Genomic DNA, 24,947 nt, shown 5'->3' with positions numbered 1-24,947 from the left:
TATGAATATATAGTTGCATAAGGTTATATGGATGCTTGTATGCATGTAAATATATATATATATATATATATATATATATATATATATATATATATATATATATATATATATATAAAAGATTGCATGTGTTTAGGTAACAATACTTATATATGTATGTATGTATGTATGTGTGTGAATGTATGTATGTATGTATGTATGTATGTATGTAACAATACCCTATGTAAGTAGTTTCTCGGGACATCCCTATATTTCTTTTGCAGGCATCTTTTAATCATCTGGCAGTCCATTCACACACGTGAAGAAGCATACATACATACGTACATACATACATACCTATACACATTTTACTACACTCCCGCAAAAATAACTTGAACTATTTTAAAGCACAAGAAATGCCTCTCTTTAGCTTAGTATGTAAAATAAACACTGGTATCTAAAGGTATGTTTTATTAGTATACTCATTAACATAGCATAAAAAGCTTACGTTAATACCATATATAAGCAATAGAAACTTAATAAGCTTAATTTAATACCATATATAAGTAATAGAAACTTAATAAGCTTAATTTAATACCATATATAAGTAACAGAAACTTAATAAGCTTAATTTAATACCATATATAAGCAATAGAAACATAATAAGCAGAACATTATTTGCATAAAAATCTATCATCAGCATATTCTATTTCTTTCCGTGAATGTACACGTAATTTTGTTTTCTGCCTCTGTGTAAATTAAATTATAGGAAATAAATACATTCAACGACGTAGAGAATAAATTCGCTAAATTATCATAACAGATGGTACGAGTATTTATTTTACATTGGTAGAAAACTTTTCAATAATATTTTACTATAATCTATGATAAATATTAAATGCTCTGAACGTAATAAATTAACAAAGGGTTAATTGATAAAATTTTCAGATATATGTAGAAGAAATCGTAGAATAAAAAAAGCCTGTATGCAGCATCAATGCTAAAATTATATGCACATATAGCATTCGGATTTGCACTCAGTAATATGTGCACATGGATGCATATATATATATATATATATATATATATATATATATATATATATATATATATATATATATATATATATATATATATATATATATATATATATATATATATATATATATAGTCTACATATGAAGTCACTGTTGTTCTTTTATCCAATCCATATTATTCGAAGTCTAAGCAACAATTGTACCCCACCAAATCCCACCCATCCCTTTCCGTATAAACCAGGCTTGTTTATCCGAACACGTTTACTTTTTTATATTTCTGTGCCCGTTGTTCTAATAAACCAGGTTCTGCTGCATCATGCACGTTATGGAAATAAGGCTGATTGTCAAAGATTATTTCCACCTGTATGCACACATGAATATCATTAAAATTAACGCAACTGTCAAAGATGAGAGGACATTTCAGTAACAAAAAAGTACAGGCGATGTCATGCTTTGTGGTATCCCGTCATGCATCCTGGTTGGTAGTCTAGTTTTCCACACCTGAAACATGTCTGAAATAGGAAAAGAAAATCATTAATCTTATATAATATACGTATAATTTTACGGGCAGACAAACCGAACGACTAATTACTGGTTTGCTAATTGACTGATAGTTACATTGCACAAAACAATATAATTCCATGAGCAGCTTAGAACCCTGAAGATACAGTTATACTCCGGGAAAGCTGAAAATGCATTCTAAGAGTTCCAGTGATTCTGAAAAAAGTCTTTAACAAGCCATTAGCGCTATCCACTGACCCATGTCCTTTTTTTGTTGCGTGAATTTGTGCATTACTTGAACGAATATCCACATTAGTAAAGATTTAAATTAACAATTTACCTTCAAATATACGTTTTTCTATGTTCTTACTATTGGACTCCAAGCTGCCCCAGAACTTTATTTCGCAGATACTTAATTTAATCACTTCTGCACGATTGGGTTCGAACCTCAGCTCGGCCAACGAGGGTATGTGAGAAAGCTGGCCAGTAGCTTCTCGTGTGTTGATTGTTCTTCCCAGGGTTCTCCCTCCACCAAATATACTGGCCGCCATGTATAGCTTGATCGGGTGCTAAAAAATGGCGTTAAACCCACAAAAAACCCAAATAATTTAACTTCATTATATCTGACGTGTATTTCAATTTTATAACCTAGTACAAACTAGTACCTCACACATATATAAAAAAATTTCTAGCACAAGAAGCAAGAATCGCTTCAAAGTAGAGACTTAAAAATAAGAACTGTTCTAAACAGTACTACCCTCATTTACTTACTGAAGATAATATCGTGGCATGTATTAATGCTCTGAACGAATAATCTAATGTATAAAGCTAGGACATGTATAACGCAAGACATGTATCATTACTGTAAATTATAAAGAAACCTGGACAGCTTTACAGTAGAGGTCTTAGTGAGCTGCGAAAGGTGCGATCGCACTGGACCAGCAAGCTAAGAGGAGGGACGCGACGAAAATGTTGAAGTTTGTTTAAAACAGATTATAATTAACGCAGATTATTTAAAAACAAATTTGATTTTGAAAACAAATCTATAGTTTTCTGAAAAATATTTCACAGAATTTCTTCATTGATATCGAAATTAAATATTTGGGGCTCATTGACCTCGTTTCGCATCGGGCCCACACAGCCCTAAAACTCCCATTGAATTTGGTCTGTAGATTTAAAAAAAAATAACAACTTACCCCCTGTATGTATGCATCCATCCAATAGGAAACAAATCATGAAAAAAAGAAGAAAAAAGAAAAACTTCAACACAGAGACTTTTATTTAGCTATCGTTTTATCCGGTTTAATTAAAGTTCATCTTAATATGATTTTTTTAAAAAAGTAATAACAATGCTAATGAACATAGAAATGCTTTATTTGTTTGCATACCGTTTTTGTTTTAAATTTCACCCAGTATACATTGACCGCCAACATCAAAATATATTTTGGCTTTTGAAATATCATTAAAAACCAGGGTAGCAAACAAGTCAATAAAACCTGGAAAGTTCTCAATTCATTTCGCACCCTTTAAGCGCGAATGCGCATCATCGATCGAATTTCAGTCACGTCGTGCATACACTTTGAATTTACTTGAACAGTCAAACTTTGGATTAAGTACAACTTTTACAAGTGACATTTAGCTTGAGACATCGGTAAACATGAAGAGCTTCGACTCGACAATTTGTAAATAATAACAGATTTTATGACTCTTGGTAATTTAGCTGTCAAACATGCAACTTCATGTTGAGAAGAAACACAAACCCGACAGACAAAGGAAACCGAATGCCAATATAATAAGGATGTACTTAACGAACAGGTTGAAGGCAATAGTAGAGAGATATCCAGTTACATGTGACACTTGTGTAGCCTAATTTTCAGCATTTATGGAGAATAGCAGACCAAAAGGACGTGTAAGAATTGCCTGTTACACAGGACCGTATATACGATACAAGAAACAACTTTGGGATAAATGTTGGAGACACCCTGTGTGTCTCTAACTTTCATAAAACAAGAAGTCGTGCATTTCTGCGTCTGTTGGAAAGACAAAATTTATGCTGAAATACTGCTCTATTTCAAGCCCGGTCCTAAGGCAAGGCGAACGAGGCAACGGTCCTGGGCCCCGCGCTTTCAGGAAATCAACTCCGCCGTGCAATTTGTTTTTGCTTTGGGCCCCGCTCATCGCTTCTGTTGCCCTGGGCCCCGCATGCTGCCATGGGCCCCGCACATCCTAGAGCTGTGCCTGCTTTACTTTATCACAGCTGTGTAGCTTTTCTTATAAGCATAAGGATTACAGTTTATTTACTACACCACAGTTCTTTAAAAAAGACATAAACATACACACACACGGACGCTCTCAATAGGGGAAGATTTACTTTCATATGTGTAGCCTCGAAATCAGCTGGAATGTATAGCATAAGTACTACCTTTCAACGTACACACGTAAATGACCTCTAGAGTGTAAGACAGTGGACGATGATTTTACTAAGGACTTCTGTATTTTCAATATACGTGGAAAAATACTAAAATAATATATACTTACACCCTGCAATGATCCAAAGTAGCCATCCCACATGAAATGATAAAATTGATTTTTTAAAAATTAAATAAATCAATAAAATAAATGGATCTTAATTTATATATGCATCCATTCATCAACATTGTATTCATAATTATACCTGATAAACGAATAGCAAATAGAGAAAATACCTTTTTACCTTTACAGCAAGTAAAATTGACGTAACTATTAAATTATATGTTATTAGGTTTGCACCAATATGACATAGAAGAACCTTTGAAGTAAGCTCTACCTATGAACAAGAGATTTACATATTTAAAACTTCATTTGGAAATACCTCTTCATTTCGGTCTATAGACTGAGGAAAATATGGATCCTTTAAAGCCGAACTGTCAAATCAGCCTTTCACTAGGAAGGGGCAGGTAGTAACTGTTACTATTTGTCTGTGTTTGGTAGAATTTGTAAGTTACTAGATCATTTCAAATAAAGATATCACAACAAACGACCTAGTTGTCAGTTTCGTGGTGAAGTGAATAATAAGTTATATATATATATATATATATATATATATATATATATATATATATATATATATATATATATATATATATATATATATATATATATATATATATATATAACGAAAATATGAATTGTGTAAAAGCATACTTACAAATACGTCGGTCTGTTGGTCAGATATATGGGAAAGAAAGGTAAAAGTGCTTTAGGATGGAGTTCACAATTTCGATAAAGCATTCAAATGATAGATGACTTAGAAAAGATCGTCACTCTATAAGATTAAGCAGTAGTCTTTATTATCGTGATTTTAACTCATAATATGACTTAATTCTTTCAATCATTTACTCAGTGAGAATACTGAACATATCAGATGACGCCTTGTCTGTTATATAAAATAAGACTTCATTCTTAAGGTATGTGTGTGAAGCATTATCGCGTACCTTTATCCAGTGTTACGCATGGAGTGACATTTAAACGCACCATCCGTACCATATAGGCCTATACATATTCTACTCGTACTCCGTAACAATAATCTTTCTCATAAAAGTAATTGTAAATAGACAGCCATTTTTAAAAAAAAACAATTTGAAAACAAAACTCATACTTACAATCTGTTGATATTGCATGAAAAAGAAAATATAATAAAGTGAAATCAATCATTTCGTTAAAAGTACAAATGTTTGTATTACAATATATGCATCGTCTATGTTCGCTTAGCAATCTGGTCTACCTACAAACAACATGGACCTTGATCTGGCGTCGCTTTTTTCGTGGGCATGTCAGGGTCTATGTTGTATTGCAACCGATTACTCGCTACTAACTGCACAGATCCAGATTTGCCAGCGCATTATACGGCGGCAGATGTGGGTCTGTGCAGTGTTCAGTTGGTCTAGTGTTATAAGTGAGTACATACGATAATATATATATATATATATATATATTGTGATATGTACTTAAGAAGTTATATATGTAGTATAGCAATGAAGTTAACTTCTTCATTTAATGGAACCATTTACTAAAACTGTCACCGTTCCGGCGGCCACATGCTTAGGGCGTCCGCCTCGGAGGCGGGAGGTCGCAGGATCGAACCCCAGCCACGTCATAATAAAAACTTATAAAAATGGTACTAACAACTGCCTCGCTAGGCGCTCTGCATTAAGTTGTTGTTGTTGTTGTTGTGGGGTTTAACGCCATTTTTCAGCACGATAGGCTATACATGGCGGCCAGTATTAATGGTGGAGGAAGAACCCGGAAAACCCCGGAAAGAACCACCGACCCACGAGAAGCTACTGGCAAGCTTTCTCACATGCCCACATTGGCTCAGCATTAAGAGGTTAGTGTTAGAACTGGCTGGCCTAGTGTCAGGATAATGTGGCTGGGTGGGACATAATCCTACATATCTGCGGCATGATGCCCCAGTGCCAGACATCACTATAAACTGCCACACTGCAGACATCGTAGCGATATGACGGGAAAAATTGTTAAAGCTATGTTAAAAATCTAATTCACACACACACACACACACACACACACACACACACACACACACACACACAGTGTCACGCATACGTCGGAATTACAGTTATATGAAAATTCTGATAATTTGCTTTCAGAATTAACAATTAAAACACAGCATCACGAGTTCTTAATCTTCTTCCAGCCATACTGGCTTCTGCTAAGATAGTGATATCATCGTAACACCTTAATTAGACTCAACAAATCCAAAAGGAATGTTTGAAGAAGTAAAATGTTCAAAGATTTACGAAACAAGCGAATTTCTGAAATTGTAAATGACATTAACGAAATGTTTCAATGATGACTATGGGGCTGGGGGTCTTTATATTTTCCATGCTAGAGATTTCGATAATCATTGGATCTGAATAGTGTGTTCATTATAATCCAGATTAGATTTACAATCAATAAAATTAGAGTAACAATCCTCTACCGTATTTACCCGCGTCTAACATGAACATATATGAGAAGACTTAGATCTACTGTCGCAAAATGCTGTGACAAATTAGGGTATACTTTTGTTGTCCAAACAAAATTAAGTTGGTGGTAAACAGTCCAGTACCGGCCATTTTCCGCTATTATTTTGTATGTGTGCTATTTTGTGAGTAATGAACACAATACACCTAAATGACAGCAACAAAATAGTCTATTCGTAAAGTAATAACTTCGAATCAGCAAAAAATAATATATTTGCAAAGTAATCACTTCTAACAGCTAAGCTTGGTAGGACTACTCAGCTTTTCATAAAGCCTGCGTTAAAACACTGTTAATACAATGCATCTATACTGGAGTAGAAGGGATGTCCTAGTTGTTTGTTTGTTTGTTAAATTTGTTTCGAAACTACATTTATATTTTAGATGATAAAAAAGAAGAAAACAGTATATTGCGTGTTCACGAGTAGAACAAACAACGTATACCCTTATTAGCCTGGGCAAAATGCAGCATCAGATCTGGGTCTTCACTGTTTGCCGTGAAATGTGAAGTTTCTAATACACTAGAAAGCACAGTGAATTTTCCGCATATTGTGTACTTTTATGTAATGTGTGCAAATATGCTATCTCGCCAGTGTAGTGTTTAATATTCAGAGCGGCTGTTTCTATTATACATTTTGTGTTGTGCGAAAAGATTGTTTTGTTGACTCAATACACATTTCATTCAAATCATTGAAGACATGAGAGAGAGAGAGAGAGAGAGAGAGAGAGAGAGAGAGAGAGAGAGAGCATGTACACCTCAAAATAAACCGTTAAAATGTTTGGATGTGACGAAAGTGATTCGAATGGTTATGTGCAGAGTCTTGGACTATTGAAATAAACATCTAACTGGAGGAAATCAAATTAAAAATTTACATCCAGCAGATTGTAGCCGTTGATTTCTGTGTGCGTAATTTTATGCAAAAATGATACCACACTTCGTGATTTATTCAACAGATGATAACCGGCTAAAAGTCACATCGTCTTTCTAACATCCTTCAACACCCGGAAATGGCATAGTCTACCATTATGTAATTAATATTGATCAGCCGTGTAGTTGAGATATCTCTCGCTTATGACATTGAAACAATCGAACTACAAGCAGTCAACCAGGTTGATCATACACAAGCATCAACTTATCGACGTCTATAGAACTGCATACATGTAGATCATTGTAAGTGTTTGTGTACTGTGGGGTTCTATAATTGGCAAAGGCAAATGGAGAAATATTTGTTCTAAGAAGGTAAATGAAAGAAAATAGTAAGAAAATACAATTTAAAAAGGAACAAAGGCTTATGGGCCTTTAAATATGTCAATTATGAAAGAAACAGTTCTTAATTTTCTTTTCTTTATGAATCATTGCAAATTATTCTTTCAATTGTGTTGTTCCGCAAACTTTATTATTTCAATGTAGACAATGTCTAGATCAGGACTTTGTATATACATGTGTGACTAGCTATACATAAGGAACAACATTTTGTATTTGAGTGTGTGATTAGCTATGTGTATAGAAAGAACGGAACAAAGAAAATTGTATATACTGACTTAATCTCTCCGAGATGAAATTGATGGTAGGTATCTTCAAAGATCAACAAAGGTAAATTACACGGGCAGTAAATGTCATTATTTTACGCTGAATGAAATATTAAGCAAATTATTATATGATTAAATTACCACATCAGTCAGCAGCAATATTTATTGATCAAGACTACTACTACTACTACTACTATCATTATTATCATTAACCATTTGGCACTGGAAATTTTTAATGAACCCTTACTGCACCCAATTCATCTTAAGTCGCACATGTAAACAAAGATATATAAATAAAAAAAGCAGAATGCATGAACCGTCTCCTAACGATGGTAACACAGTGCCATTTCTGTATATACCGTCATTCTGCGCCGTTGCAACACACATTAACTTTGAAAGAAATATGCAAACTAAAAGCACTGTTCATACTAGAAAATATGAACACCCAGAAGTCCTGCTAACATTTCATCGTTTCCATGAAAATCGGACCTAAACTCTCGATTTAGTACATTCCACCTACCATATTGTCTACCTGTGTGTTCTTACTTTTCGCGTTTGATTTTCAATTTTGCTTGAGTACTATCATTATAGCGGGTTGAGATTGGTCGGCCGATCAAGATTCACGTTCGCTAAACCTCTTTTATACAACCAATGACTTTTAACCGCTAAGGATTTATGCATACGCATGCATCCGCGATAGTAACCCGCGTGAGCCCTCCAAACAAGCCACCTGAGATCGTTACACAAACTCATGTAGGATGGCAATGAGAAGCCTGATGTGAGCAAAATCTGGGCAAGCCAAACAAGAGATCTATCCGGTCTCTACTTCTGCCTGAATTTCATCTATTAAAAATATAGTTAATTTGGTTACTAAATGTGTTCCATATAATAATTTATGGATATTAAGATAAAGCGTCCGGATACGGCTTAAACCATTGCAAGCATTAAGAGCTTGTCTAATGGCAAAAGAGGATCGTCTTCGGTTCGATCTATTTTTTGATCCACCAAAAATATTCTTTCTTCCACATCTTCTAATTTGAGCGTCACTGACCTAATAATACAATTTAGAGGCTGTATATATCGTTTGTCGATACCAGGTGTTTGCATTGACTTAATACTGTCAAATAGAGGCTGTAAATGCTTTATGTAATGATACCAGATTTTTATACAGCCGGACAATATTTAAAAGCATTCAACCTTAGATAATGTGATTGAACTGATTTCATATATTTCATTGGCGTTTTTTGTAGGAATGAAAAAAGTAACTTTTTGTATTTCCGCAATAATTTGGAAGGTGTGAATGTTTTCTTAAAAATCATTTTATATAATTTTTCAATCTATGAAAGACAATTACTGTTTTTGGAAAGAGGAGCTTTCCGCGAACTTTTAACCAGATGATTCATTTGTGCGTGGAGTCGTCGGTAGTTTTCCATTTCAACCATGACCGTTTCAAATTTCGCAAAAGTAATCCTTTTATCTTCAATGGCCACCGAGTACAGCTTAGCAATTGTGCTGAGACTGCTTTGTGCCACCGCCAGTAGTTCTGACTAGACGCGTATTCGTGAATTTCGACGTAATGCAATCATTTTGGCAGCGCAAGCCGCGACACCGGTCTCTATCTATATAACCCCGACAGCAAATCCGCCTGGTATTCCAATGATGGTTGCTGTAGTCACAATTCCAACATTACCAAGGCCAACGTTGGTCGAGGCGGTGGTTCCGCTAAAAAGCATTTACAATCACACACACGAGTTTGAACTTCGGGACTGAAAACGGTTTTCTTGGCGACGTTATCACGCAGCTGTTGTTCCGCTTTTATTATTTTTCACGTCGGTAATTTCGAGGGTCCATCAGTGTTAATCTATTAGTATAGTCACCGTGAAGTGCAAATGATTGACAGGTTGGCCCTGTTCAGGCGCTGGTGATGATTTATCAATATTACCATTCAACCCCACCTACGATGAAGTATTCGTAAGAAAAGCAAATACTATTCAGACCCGCGCACCTAAAGTGTTTAGGGTTATCAAAGCCATCCACAGCGGCAGTAAATATAGTCGATAACCTGAAATTGTGTCATTTTCTCCGCTTCCTCTTTGGTCGCTAATTCTTCGTTGGATAATATTCCTTTGATTGTTGCTCACGAAGCTTCTACACGTATTGGTGAAGACACATTTGCATCCACGTATTGTTTAGTCGCAGGCTCGAAAACATCAATGTAAGTTTTGATGCGTTCCACCGACACGCTATAGTCTCTGATTTTCTCTTATTATTGATTCGGGAAGGTGTTTTCGCGATGAGTCCTTGCAACATCAAAACAACAGACTGAATCTCCGCGTTGGACTTCTGCGGCTTCCCACTTTAATCTTGAAAATTCAAAATCTCCTAGGTCGATATCAACAACCCGGCTGGCAAACTCAGTCAGATCAACATTGGTTGCAATCCTTGCTAAATCCTCGACGCCACTTTGGATCCCTGCACTCTTGCATAAGAAAATATCAAAAGGCATGGGAAAGAAAAAATAACTCATATATAAACTTTACAGCGCTCGCGAAAAACAATGTGATGCACCCTTCCCTGTCTACAAACAAAACCATTTTGAAAACACCGTTGCATTTACTATTATTTCCGATAGTGTACAAATTTCGTCTTATTGTACACACAGTCCCGCACGTTTCTCTTCGTAGCGAAGAATCCCCCATTACATGTCTTCTACTGCTCTACTGCAGGCAGCAACAGCATAATATACGTAGAAATCAGCAAATGAATAATGACGGTGATAGCAGCTACTTTGATCGGACTGGTCGTGGAATTTCTCATGGGGTTCAAACGGGTTATAATTACAAACGTACGAGTGCGCAAAACTCAACAGTGGGAAAGTGTAGTGGTGAATAAAGAAGGAGCTTAGTGATCGAAACCCTGATCTGCACCACAATCTCAAACTTCTATAATGATACTACTGATTATCATATTTCTCTATATAATAAATATAACAGGGACGAGTTCAAGAGGTCAGGGACCGATGAAAACAAAATGGGGGTGGCAGGAGGCTAAAGTGGGTGGTATTCACTACTAACGTCACTGTAAATTAAAATTCAAATCGGGCATTTGTCTGTAAATGTAATATCTTTTACTTCTTAAACGCTCTCTTTCGCTGACTTTTTAAAAATGAGCAACTTCTAGAGAGAGACCAAACAAGGCCAAACTGTTATCTTGGTTAAGTTGAAAACTGTTTTTGCTGCCTCTAATCTTCTGATAAACTGAACTACTTGTTACCATTTATTGATACAAATAAGTTTCTTGGATTATAGAATCGTTAGAAATATAGCTTAAAATGATAATAAAATTTTTGTCAGTGGAGATTACAGTATGTTTCTCGTTAGGAAAGAAATACTTGGGGAAACATTACAAGCCTTCGTTAAATGTATTTAATTAAGGTCTTGTGTTTTATTCATTTAACTTCGTTCAAGTTATTTTATCTCGTTTTGACCTCGTAAACGTGGATCGTATCCGCTATATTGGAAAGCATGAATATATATCAAATATATTTATGAAGGAAAAACGCGCTTATTCTAAAGAATACAAACAACTAATAAGGTTTTACTCACCGGCTGTTGGTTCCAAAGGGAATGAATTGGATGGATGGATGATAAAAAGAAAGGAAAAATGTGGTATATGACAAGTTAGGTAGACAAGCATTAAAACATCTCTCTCTCTCTCTCTCTCTCTCTCTCTCTCTCAGCACAACAATAAACTGAAATAATCAGGTATACTAATTATACTGTTTATGACAATTAACATACAAATGTAATATCAACTGTTCATATGCTTATCTTAACAATTTTCAATTTCATTAATATATATATATATATATATATATATATATATATATATATATATATATATATATATATATATATATATATATATATATATATATATATATATATATCGGTCATCACAAAACACATTTACTCATTTGGATTAACAAGACCTATCCCACGGGACAGGAATTCAGGATGAAAATTATATTTTAAATACCATATTTCCAATTATTAAATAGGCACGATAACTAATTCAGACCAACTGTTATTATATTTTCTCTCTCCCCACCCCGAATAGTGTTTGGGAAGCAGCAAGTGTGCGATTCTTAAACACCTACTAAAATAATTGAAATGTAAGTACTTTGTCATAAAAGCGTTTCAGACAGGGCGCATTCACGGGTATACTTTCTGAACAAATCACAAGATAATTGACGACGTTTTACCATTTCGGATTTTTTAAAATTTAATATCTGCAGTCTGTACATCAAGCAGACCGTCACAGTTACGAAATAGAAATGAGAATGGTAATAAATTACGATAATGGTTGAAGACTTCTTGAAATCTCAAAACAAACAAAATACTCAGGGATTGGTTTTTTCCTTCAATGACTGATTAATTTTTAATATTTATTTCATTAACCGAGCATTTGTAAAACAATTATTAACATACGCTTAGAATATATTAATCGCTATTTATATTAAACATTTAATAAAAGACCAATTAATTCACAAAATATAGACAAGTTCTTAGATGTATACGATATTTTTTTAAAAAAATACAACGATGATTTTGGCAGTTTAAAAAAATCAAACTTATAAATTAGCATTGCAAAGTTACCAAATTTATGATTAGTGTTTAATCTCTCTCTCTCTCTCTCTCTCTCTCTCTCTCTCTCTCTCTCTCTGTCTCTCTCTCTCTCTCTCTACATACCCCAGCATGCCATCTACATGAATGTGGCTTATTGGCATCTGAACGGAATGGTTTTCCACATTGTCTGCATGCCATCAGGGCAAAACCAGATCTAGATGAATGTGGAGTCTGGGCATCCACATCGTCCCTTAAGGCCAAATCTTTCTCCCTCTCTTCTGTTCTTTTACTGTAATTAAAACCGACCAAACTTTCTCTTGAATTTGCGTTTCTTGTCGACAAATTTAACTTCCCGTTCATTGCTCGTGAATGATCCAGAATCTTTTTTCGCTGTTGTTGCTCCAACCGAATATGATCTTTGAACATTTTATCCCTGTGCCTCTTTACTTCATTGGCAATACTCCGCTGTTCTCTGGCAACTTGTTGTTTAAGTTTCTTTTCCAGACACCGTACTCGACTCTGATGGGTAAATAACTCACAGTAAACCGTCATAAAACCGCAAGCTTCACAGTCTACCTTGCGGTAATCACACTCTTCTAGATGTTTCTTTAAGTCACATCTTCTGACACTTTTTTTGCAGCCTTTAGCCCTATTGGGACAAATCTCTGGCGCATATGGACAGATCTGGGCATGTTCTGGTAGATCAGCCAGAGAAAACGAAGCACCACAACCATGACTACAGCGGACGTTCAAACGCAGGAGCTTCAGTTTGAACTCTACTGTTGTCTGCTTGCATTCCTGTCCGAGGTCCGAACTGCATGATGGACAGCGTACCTTTATAGCTCCGGATAAAAATTTCTTAGCAACGCAGGAACGGCAGAAAATATGGCTACATCCAGCTGTTATGGGATCAAGCAGGACTTTACGACAAAGTCCACATATTAAGTCGTCATCTACTTCACCTTCAAATACCTTTAGATCCATCCCCATCTTGGCGGCAGACAGACTAGACTCGTAAAGATTCGTTTGTGTATGAAAATGTAGTTTTAACTCTGCCACATCAATATGAAATCATTACGTCATGCGCATTGATTTACGTCGAAAATATCCACAGGATCATTCTTTTAAAATCCGTAGACACTTTACTGATGCATGATGTACGATATGCCCATATTTGGTCATCAATTATATCCCGGGATAAATTATCCGATTCAACATTTGCGGCAAAATAGATTGAACTCCTATTTAAGAAATTTTAAGTCTTTTCAAATGCTGCATGACACGAGTGAAATTAATATATTTTTTTTTGAATCAAATGTTTTCATATCTGTTCCAAAATGAAGCCACAGGCAAAATGCTGATTTAATAACATCGACGCGACTATTTAACCCTTGCTAAGACGACATCATTTGTCAATCCCTCACAGCTATGATGATTTAATAACATCGACACGACCTTTTAGCCCATTGCTAAGAGACTATTTGTCGATCTCTCACAGGACTGACTGGGACTTGATGGAATAAAATGTGATGTTTAATGGCCACAAAATTAGAGTCAGGCAAAGCTTTAGCTCTCAGTTTTACTGTCGAATCAATGATGCTTGTTCTGAAAGTACAACATCAAGAGGACATGTTATTGATTATGGGATAATTGTTAATAAATTTCAAATGGCAGGCAACAAAATTGGATATTTGAGTGTCAGGACATTTAGCTCGATTGATGACATGCAACGTTTGATTATATGTGAACAAAAGGAGCACAAAAGTGCTTTCTGTCTTCCAAATGAGCAGTTTATTGGACCAGGATAATGTATTGATCTGATTATTAGACCATAATTAAATACACAAATTACTGCTCTTGTTTTTCGCTGTTATACCCACATAGCTGTAACCTAATTATGTCGCTGTCGTATCAGATCATTATATGTTGAAAAGTTTCAACCTTGCAAAATGGAAAACCGTTTGAATTTAATTTTTATGAAGAAAAAAAAAACCAAACAATTACAAATATTAAACTCCTATTAAGGTTTTAATGGTAGATAAAATGGTTAAAAAAATGTCCAGACTGAGAGACTACGCTTACTTTTACACAAACATTTTGATCTTTTGCCACAAATAAAACATGCACAAGTGTTGCATATTTATGAATTTTTATCAAACCCTCTGCGCGTTGAAATAGACACAAGACATTAAAGTACGGTGTCGTCCAATAACTTGACGGACCTCATTAGTAACAAATTCCACAAGAGTTTTCACTTCCATTTGAGAAACTAATCCATGCATAGCACAGTCTTAACCAGATGTACCGTATCATACTGAGGTATCGGGTAAACCTTGTTCACCATCATCCCCGAAGTCTACTGACAAGAAAAAGAAAGACACCTTCGTTACATAAATACTACATAAGACGATACAAATTGTAAGCTATATTGAAAGTGGACGATTTTGTTGATCGCTTTTGGACGTCAGTACACAAAACAATTAAGAATGTTTTACTAATTTTTTTTATATAAAAATTTCAATGATACAGTGATGTTAAAAGAAAATATGAATTACTCTTCTGCAGCATATACAGGGCGATTGCTTTACACAAATCTCTAAATCTAGTACTAGAAGTCACAGAAGATAAAAATTGATTTCACAATAAAGTAAGATATTGGTCAGCATAAAAACGTAATTTTGTGTCCACTAATGTATCTAGGGCAAACCGAAATTTAAAAAATTGAGTTACTTAACTGTTATTAATTCTAGAGATTAGTTATGTTTTAAATATGATATTAAATTACTCGAAACAGAACAACATCATCCTACCTACTCTTAAGTTGATTAATTATAGTCCCGCTGAAGGTAAGAATAAAACGACATACATGTATATGTCAAATGTGATATCTCTATGTCAGCTGTGTGGGTAAAAATCAATGACAAATCATATAAGGAGTTATATCGACAAATAAAACCCGTATTTTATACAACAGCCTGTCATTGAAGTCCCCCTCAACTCCATATTGATCAAACATTTTAGGAACTTTAAGTGTCGGTGTCGATTTTCTTTCACTGATAATACAAATCCACCTGTACATTTCAAACGAAAGGTCCTTTGCCATAAAATTGTCAAATGAGGCATTAGAACAAATCTCACAGTGAAGAAATTGCCATATTGTATTTATCTTCTTTACAAGTATCAACTTTAAGCTTTTTTCTGATATATTGGAATGGAATTTATCATCAGACCCAATGATTCTTTTCTGATGATATACATCTAGTATTAACATGGTTTCATAAGATGGCATTAAATATGGCAAGCGATGCCATATGGCACAGTACCAAAGGTAACAATATTTCATAAACGTCGCCCTGGCTAATAGGCGCACTATCTAATTAATATATTGAAAAATGATGAAATTTACTGACTAAAGCTTCATACTGCCTTGCTATAAAACATCCGGACATCTGGAGTGAAAGTTCCAGTTTCCCATGGCATAGTCCCCGTACCGTTCCGTAGTATTTTATAACATTTTACTCGCGCATGCCCAAGTCAGATATAGGCTACGAGTTTTCTGAACCTACGGCAGCATATCCGGCGAGAACATTTCCCTCCTTCTCCTACCATAATGCAAATGCGCCTGAAATTATTTAACTTTTATTTTGTTTAGAGACTGTACCATTGCAGGTCTCCCTCCCACGCCCGCTCTAGAAGCATAATTTCGTATATGTTGGAGGTTGGTTTGACTGGATCCACCAAGGTAAGTTCAGTTTTCACATATAAACCACCACTTATCTTTCCAGGGCTTGGACCAAAGACATTACTTTGTTAAATTACCAGCCCCCCCCCCCCCAAAAAAAAAACAAGGTCGCGTTTCGTTTGACAAAACCGAATGCCTCAGCACTTAGTCTAATTACAAAATCATAAAGACTGTCTTGTGTATAAACTGACATGGATACTTAAAAAGAAGCAGGTCAGGGGCAATAAGCTTCAAAAGTATATTGGTTGTTTGCTTAAACTGGGCCTACATTTCAATTGGTTAATTATCTTAAAAAAGAGCTCGGTATTTCTATTCTCTTTTTGTGCAATCATAGAATAGTTTTTTCTCCGCTAAAAGCAGTTAACAAATAGAGAAGTTACATTGATCGCCCAACTTGCAATAATTTAGCGGAATATTGAGCAATCATTCAATTCTAGCTCACACACATCAAGTCGAAGGTATAAAGATGGCATAACCTGAATAAATTATGGTCAAGGCCTTTCCGCGCCTTTTATTGGTTCTAACGGCGAGTCGTCATTTCGTATGTATGTATGTCTGTCTCAGTGTGTGTGTATGTATGTATGTATGTATGTATGTATGTATGTATGTGACACATTCTAGCATTTTAATTTCAGCCATTTGTTAGAAGTCCTGCACAGAGATACGAGAGCATATTACAATCAACTTTTTCGTCTGCAACCAAAACACATAACTGAAAGCCATGCGGTAGGTGGATTGCACATTACAAGTAGATATGCCTTTTAAAGGCGACGTTTATTTATATTCTAATTTTGCATAATCATTTGTCGTTCATTCACTTTCATGTCTTTGTAAAGGTTATTCGTTTTGACCTGAATGCACAACGAACCTGTATCTGTCATTATTAAAGAGTTATGGTAATGTTCTATCCCTCTGAAATCTCTGTTATAAAATGCCTTTGTAACCAGCATTGTGCAGGAAACCATTCAACATATTCTGGTACTTTTGTGTTTGTGTACATTGTCTAGTAGCTTTTTGTGTTTTGTATCGTCAGTTCCATATTTGGATAAATTTATAACAGTAGCTTACTGTAGCTTAACATCTTTATTTGCAATGTTGATTGTGAGCGACACGGCTAAAGAACTTGCCGATCATATTTTGACACAATTTGATCTAAACACTGTTGCTTAGATTTACATACATGGATACCATTTATGGCTTTTCTCACTGGTTTGTATGCTTAATTGCAATGTGGGGACCTGTGTGACTGGTGTCACTCTTTCATGAATTTTCTTTTTATTCTGACTTCATCGATGCAATATGAATGGTCAGAAGTGATTGGCGCGTCCATGAGCCAAACCTTGGTGTTAGCCTTGCGTTTTGACAGAGTTCTAATCGAGAGCGTTTGCCGGAATATTTGCCCGGGTGGGTGGGGTAAAGCCATTTTTATATGTATAATGCACAATGGATTTATTTTAAAATCAGGAGGGGGGAACTGCCTCTTTTGCCCGCCCCCCCCCCCTTCTCCCCACCCCCGCAGACGCCAATGGTTGTAATATATTCGACTGGTTATATCGCATTGATCCCAAATCTCCATTAATTTCCACCTGCTTTTCTGCAGCAAAAAAAAATCAATGGGCCAGTAAAAGAAAACACTAATCTGGTACACAAAGCGAGCAGCTTATGTTTTATGGCGGGTGGTATCAAGGAAACGTTCGTGATCTGCACAGTGTAAATCCATCGACAATAAACAGCATATCAATGTATATATCTAGGCAACAGTTGTTTACTTCTAACTAAACTGGTGTTGATATCAGACAAAGCGAATATATATATATATATATATATATATATATATATATATATATATATATATATATATATATATATATATATATATATATATATATATATCCAAAATTCTCTCTCTCTCTCTCTCTGATCCAATTTAAAATGATATACAAACAGGATACATTTAGCTGGACAAATTAGTATCCCGTTTGCTTTTTGAATCAAATTTGTTTTAAAAACGACGAAATGAACAATTTCCATTTGCCGCTTCATAATTCTTTGCAAATAATTACGTTCTATGCGAATGCGTCTTATAAGGATATTTGCCGCACGCATGCATCAGAGAGAGAGAGAGAGAGAGAGAGAGTCCATTTCATATTAACGCTGTGGAGGGAAGCATCATATTTCATTTATTGTTACAAATGACGTCATTCGTTACAATTATATCATTCATTACAATTGACGTCATTCATGATTCCGGTTAATTTACCTCAAAGTCTATGACTTTGTATATTTCAGATTTAGAATTCAACTATAGTTGTTTAATTATTGCTAACACGGACCTCTCCTTTACTCTCTCTCTCTCTCTCTCTCTACTTGATATATTTATTTATATATCTTTACATCTAATTATTTACTTTTGCAGAATGTGTTTTCCATGCCCTTGATGTTTTCTTGAAGGCAAAAATACCATAAATTAAAGCTCAAAGACTAGTTTGATTAAGCCTGTATTTTACCAACAGAACTTAAAGAGTGCAAGATTTAAGATAGAATCCAGATGATTGCCTGAAGTTTAAGTTGAATCAAAAGTTACAAATCTAAACCTCCTAATTTTTTTTCGGTGCAATAAAAAAACCGACGTTGCCTTTTTTAATAGGAAAGTTGAATAGCACAAAACTGGATTAAAAAGGAAGCCAAAAAATAACAACTCAAAAACAGAAAGTACAAATTGGCAAAAGGGGGTTATTTTACGAATCTTAGTTTTGATGAAGGTTTTATCTCTAAATTAATCAACAGATGTGATTGCGGTAATTCCATGCAGACTTAAATGCACTTTTAGGGTGCTGGTGTCAGGAAGACGTCGGGTTGAATATCTTGAAGCAGCAAAATGACGAGGTTTAAAGGTAATGACTTGAGTATGCACCATGCATACGAATTTAGTTGTACGGAGAGTTGGTCTCTTTCTCAACAGTATGTATAAGGCACATTAAAAGATGTAAATAGTACAAAAATAAACAAAGACCATCAATATCAGTTATTAAAAATGACCTCTGTAATAACCGAATTCGATTTCATGTCACAGGAATATAGTTATGCAAGTCAATAAGTAGCCAAAATTTAAAATCTGAAATATGAAATTTGTTCCCATGACCTCGAACGGTTTTGAAAAGACAGAAATATAAATCCAATTCAGATATTTGAAACGTATACGCGCGTATATCGTTGAAAGTAGCATCATAATATAATCATGGGATCGAAAAAACAAACAAAATATCTTGAAAGTTCTAAGTTTGTAACTTTATTCTCAAGACAGGTAATCCGAAAAGTTTTGGAACAAGAGTTTAAGCTTAAAATATTTTGAGAATATGGGACTTCATAACATCCATTCATAACTAAATTAACAAAGTAGACTAGTCGATCCCTAATATACGCCGATGCTTTTGGTCAAACACTCAAATACGACTTGTCACGATGCACTGAGTATATTTTGACAGGTAGCTTTTAAAAAAATCGAGAATAAAAATTAGGTTTGCTTTTAAATTGAAATCCCCAAATATTGATTGCCTGCATCTGTGTCAATTAAAATAACTGGCGAAGAATGAGATTTGAGACGCTATTTACACGATGACATTTAAAATGATATATTCATATTTAATAATAATAATAATAATAATAATAATAATGCAACCATTGTCATGCCATATAAAAATAAATTTTGCTCAGATTCGGATGTATAACAGACTTTATTGTATGTATTTTCTCTCTAATCAGGTGCTAATCAGATTTCTTATTTAAATCACAGAAGTTAAATATACAATGAAATACACAAAAGCCACATTGTGGAAGCACATGACAACTTGTATGAAATATTATTGTACTTCATTTAAAATATCAATATAAAATTGCACTGCGATATAAACGAGACATCCTTAATGGAACTTTAATCCCATCTAATGCACGCCACTTATCAAAAGAACAAAAAAGGAGGTATGACTCAACACAACTACAAAAGGAAAATAATTGTATTTTTTTAAAAACAAATTCGGGTGAAGACAAATTTCTAGAAAGTCCCAGCAAAGATCGATTTACCATCGTGACAACAGGTAAAACAAACTTTTCACACTGAAATAATTGCTATCTCTTACAGACGCGTGTGTTGTTTGTACCGCTGAGGAATGGTATGCCACACAAAACCAGACGTAAGGGATCAATCGAATAGCTCTATTTTAAAAAGATACATCCCCTTCGAATCCATAAGACGACTCATGCCCAAGTAAGGCTAACACACAATGTCATTAGCCTCATCTTCTGTAAGTTTTACAAACAAGAGATAAGTCTTTTTTTCTGCCTACATTACCCGGTTTCAGTTCAACCGAAAATTTCTCTGAAATCCGTCGACTACAATCGATTACCAAGATATCACTGAAACAGCTTCTCCATTCTACCAGTTACATTTGTGTCTATGTAGCTATAATAATAATAATAATAATAATAATAATAATGATAGCTATTTGAACACCAAACTAACTTTTATTTATGTTAGATTAAAGAAAAGAAAAGCAGCAAATAATTTCAGAATAGATAGTTACGGATTAATATGATGCCAAGAACAACTCTTTCTGCAGGAAAACCAATAAAATAATTAAACTCGTTCAAGTTCCGCCCAACCTTCCACCCACCCCACCCTCCCAAGAAAATACGCAACAGAAATGTTTCTGCTCCCGATAATTTCCTTCTTTAATTTCAATAAATGTTAACTCTCCGTACCGAAACCCAGTCACTTATTAAGTACAAGTGGCACCCGGGGCAATGATGATGGCCCAAAGGGATTTTGGCGTCCCAAGACCTCTGGTGCCGGTTGTTTCGGCGAGTCAAGATCTCTGGCGCCAGGGGCAACAGCCCCATCCGCCCCTGTCTGCCGTAAGTAAGCTACTGAAAAAATCAATCTACTCTGAAACTCGAAAAAATGTTGGTTCCAAATGTAATTTTTTTAATAAAATAGACTAAATCAGTGAACTTGTCACGCCAACAGCCTTTAAACAGTCAAAAGATCAGGGTCTCTGTTGTTGGTCCTATTGGTTAAGAAACTGTCGGATCATTATGAGGCGACAGCTCGGAGTCTGTGCAGATTGCATCTGGATACGACTCATAAGCGAGCGTATACGACGTAAATTTAATTGAAAAATTTACTTACTATTGGCCTTTTGTCATAACATATAAATATGTACTTGTATGTTATTTGACATTTGTGTACACCTCATTCTAAATTCAGTACGGTGATCCTCTTTTAACCGAAGACCTATCACAACCGACAATTTGATTCGGTCCCAAGTGATTTCTGTCCCGATTCGTTTGAGTGTGTATTGCGGTTACTATGGTACAACTAAAACCCGAGGTCTGTATCAGGTCGTGTGAAATGGTCAATAATAAAAATTAAATGAAATATGTTTTTAAAATCATATTAATTTTTGTTAAATATGACATTATTAATGATACGGTAATAACATTATATATGTTTGTTGTTGTTTGTAGTCAGTCACTTATCTTTGCTTGAGGGGAGAATGTAAGGAGTATCCTAACACCTGAGATTTTTAATGCGAGTCTAATGGAAGCTTTCCGCAACCAAAGCTTGCATTCTTTACGAACTGATATTACATTCATTCTTACATATCAGAAGGATTGTAAGTGTTTGCTAATAAACTACCTGAATAACAGAAAATGTGTACTTAAAAATGAAGACGGTCAGCGGTCAGAAACCTTTTTGACATTTAAACATTATTATATCTTTGGCGTGATTATAATGTTAACAATGTGTGTGTGTGTGTGTGTGTGAGAGAGAGAGAGAGAGAGAGAGAGAGAGACATTAACGCTTAAACACCGGGATATCAGCACATAAAATTATAAATATTTCATTGAGAAAATGTGATGCGATTACAGAGCCTTAAAGACAGTATTTCTGCCCAAACTGAAACGAACTTACCTGAAAAAAATCCCATAAGGTACTGAACGTCACACATCTGTTTGTAAGATTACCCTTTTGTTGGCATTCAAGTATCATTTGTCGTAAAGCTGTGCTTCTCACACCTTAACGAGTAGATTTGACTTGACACCCCAGGTAGATACACGCGTAGATATCTATGTATGCGGATATAATTAGTAGTTATATATATGTATACGGAGATACATCTACAGTTATTAAGCACGACTGGGAAAAAAATTGAGAACGCGTTTCAGTTTGAACAGGTTTCGCGTGTTCTCCAGTTAAAATGTATTCCCTTAGAATGAACTTGGCCACACATCATATAAATATCATTGCACGATGGTTGTGTTTAAGTGTGTATAGTGGAAAGCGAATTAATACGTTGAAACTACGAGCCCTCGGTAGAGAGGGGTAATCCAGCTAAATTTCATCTGGAATGAACGATAGTTAAGGAAAGGATAATAATATTTGGAAGGTATTATGCCGACCATGTCTAAACTTGTGGTTTACCTGTATTGAAAACACGAGGAGGAAAGAAACCTGTTCGCTAATTGAAATTAGATGGCTTTAAGGTCGCTCAGTGCAAGTCCTGAATGTATTCTAATGGATCGTACTCACACACGCTCCGTTTAATACCAATTTGGAAAGTTTAATAGTTTACGTAGAGATAGCTTCAAATTGAGAACGTTAAAAGGTATCGTCTGCTCCATACAAGATATATCAGTTAGGATATTGCCCTTGCTTCGAATAAATTTTCTAAACAATGGGTGCCTCACGACCGAACAATTTTTATATTTTGACAGTCGTTGTATTTGCGTAAAAGAGAGCCAAATAAATTGTTCAATTTTGGGTTTGGATGGGACAAAGTAGGTTTCGTCCTATACAAATAAACGATAACTTTTACAGTCTGAAAGGGATGGTATGTGTTCAAGTTTAAGCCAAGCCCAACACATGTCATTTGTTGATTCTATTTGATTATCTGGATATTTTCTCGTTGTTTGCTTCACTGTTGGTCTGTCTCTTCAACATAGCGAATTTTAGGGTCATTAAACTGGAGTATAGGGCTGGTATATTGTTTAAGAACAAGTTCTCACAGTGACTGAACTAATATTGCCAGTCCCCCCTCGAGTTTGTGTTGTTTGGAGTTTTCCTCTTGTTCCTTTTTTCTGCTATAAATTCAAGTATATTATTATATGTACTCCCCACATTTTTGCTTCTAGACTCAAATAATTCCGGGTATGTGCTTTGTTTTATTTTGCTCTTTTGTTGTGTTTCTAGCTTTGTCCTTTCCTGGCCGTAATAGGGACAACTGATTAACACGTGTTCAAGTGGGGACAGTTTGTACTTGTTACCACTTTCCCATACTTTCCTGCGCATCCTGCCAATAATGGTCTGCCTGTTCTTATTTGTTTTATTATAGTCATTTCGTACGGATTATAGTCATGTCGTACGGAGTTTTCATTGTCTGGTATTTTATGTTCCTATTTGCACTGTTTTGTCTTTTGTGTAGGTGTCTATAAAAACAAGGGCTTATATCATTGCTATCAGTTTAACTAATAGTCATACATAGACTGATATTTTATAAATATTTTATATTAATGTATCATTAACAGTTAAATTGTAAGCAATTATACGAACCCCTGTGTCTAAAAGTGGTTGGCTTTACGCACAGTTCCTGCTAATTTGTTTTGTGCCGGATGCTGCTATTTATTGTAGTTACTAAATAGAAGATGTTTTTGAACATGGATTCGTTGCGGTTGAGTTTCGCCTCTACATCCATTTTTTTTTTTTGTTTCACGGATTTAGGATGTGGGAAGGGATCCATACGAATTAGACTTTTTATTGACTTGCCCTATTTGTTTAAGCAGATATCTGACGTGATTTATTATGTTGGGTCCACTTTATCGGATGCCAAAGATTGTAGGACACTGTACGATCGTTCAGAATTACTGCTTCAGTTATTGGATTGTTTCTGACGTGGTTTAGCGCTACTAACATCGGTATGAATTCTGCGTTGTAGATCGCGCATTCGTTCGGTAGTCTTCTTCCAAACGATACATTTTATTGTGGAATGGCTACTCCTACTACCATCTTATTGGAGTTTGTTGTTCTAGACCCGCCTGTGTTTATCTGGGTATTGGTATCATGGTTATTTTCAGTCTATGCTAGGATTGTTGCCTTTAGTACTATTGGGTCGTCCTTTTTGTCCCTTAATTGCTTTGAGTCTGAAGCTATATTTGAACAGCAACAGAGCAGACAATAGTACAGAAGGCTTGGAACTGGTAACACAGCAGGAATATTGCAGGAGGATAATATAGAAGACGCTAACAAATTAAAAAAATCCGCGAACAGTAGAAGCAACAAATTAGGAAAAACAGGAGCAATATATTTTTCCCTCAAGGCCTCAATGGCTAAGGCTCTAAAATTGCTAGGTACAAACCGCAGTTCAATATATTATTGTTGCACTGGCAAGATAAATACATTTTATTCACATGTGAACAACGCTCGCAATACTTTTGAAATTTCGTCGAAGATGGTGTACAA

General features: G+C 35.2%; 1 protein-coding gene and 1 long non-coding RNA gene across 3 annotated transcripts; both read right to left on the bottom strand.

The window, feature by feature from the left end:
* Positions 1-432: 432 nt before the first annotated feature.
* Positions 433-11,901, bottom strand: LOC149803424 (uncharacterized). The gene is made up of 3 exons (XR_016420216.1): positions 11,668-11,901; positions 2,711-5,158; positions 433-1,525 (listed from the first exon to the last, which is right to left on the bottom strand). It is a non-coding gene; the product is annotated as an uncharacterized LOC149803424 (long non-coding RNA).
* A 113-nt stretch (positions 11,902-12,014) lies between these two features.
* On the bottom strand, positions 12,015-22,835 carry LOC149803423 (E3 ubiquitin-protein ligase PDZRN3-B-like). 2 transcript variants are annotated; one of them, XM_089953128.1, is made up of 2 exons: positions 22,404-22,835; positions 12,015-14,295 (listed from the first exon to the last, which is right to left on the bottom strand). In XM_089953128.1, exon 2 carries the CDS (start codon positions 13,678-13,680, stop codon positions 12,739-12,741), a length of 942 nt encoding a protein of 313 aa, XP_089809254.1. In that variant the 5' UTR covers positions 13,681-14,295; positions 22,404-22,835; the 3' UTR covers positions 12,015-12,738. The 2 variants fall into 2 exon arrangements, with proteins under 2 accessions (XP_089809254.1, XP_089809255.1); XM_089953129.1 differs by lacking the exon at positions 22,404-22,835 and adding an exon at positions 14,913-15,030.
* Positions 22,836-24,947: the final 2,112 nt, after the last annotated feature.

Source organism: Sinohyriopsis cumingii, chromosome 3 (assembly GCF_028554795.1).
Source record: "Sinohyriopsis cumingii isolate HCF-2022 chromosome 3, ASM2855479v2, whole genome shotgun sequence".
Classification (NCBI taxonomy): domain Eukaryota; kingdom Metazoa; phylum Mollusca; class Bivalvia; order Unionida; family Unionidae; genus Sinohyriopsis; species Sinohyriopsis cumingii.
Note: the sequence above shows the minus strand (reverse complement) of the source record. Positions and strands in the feature narration are given on the sequence as shown.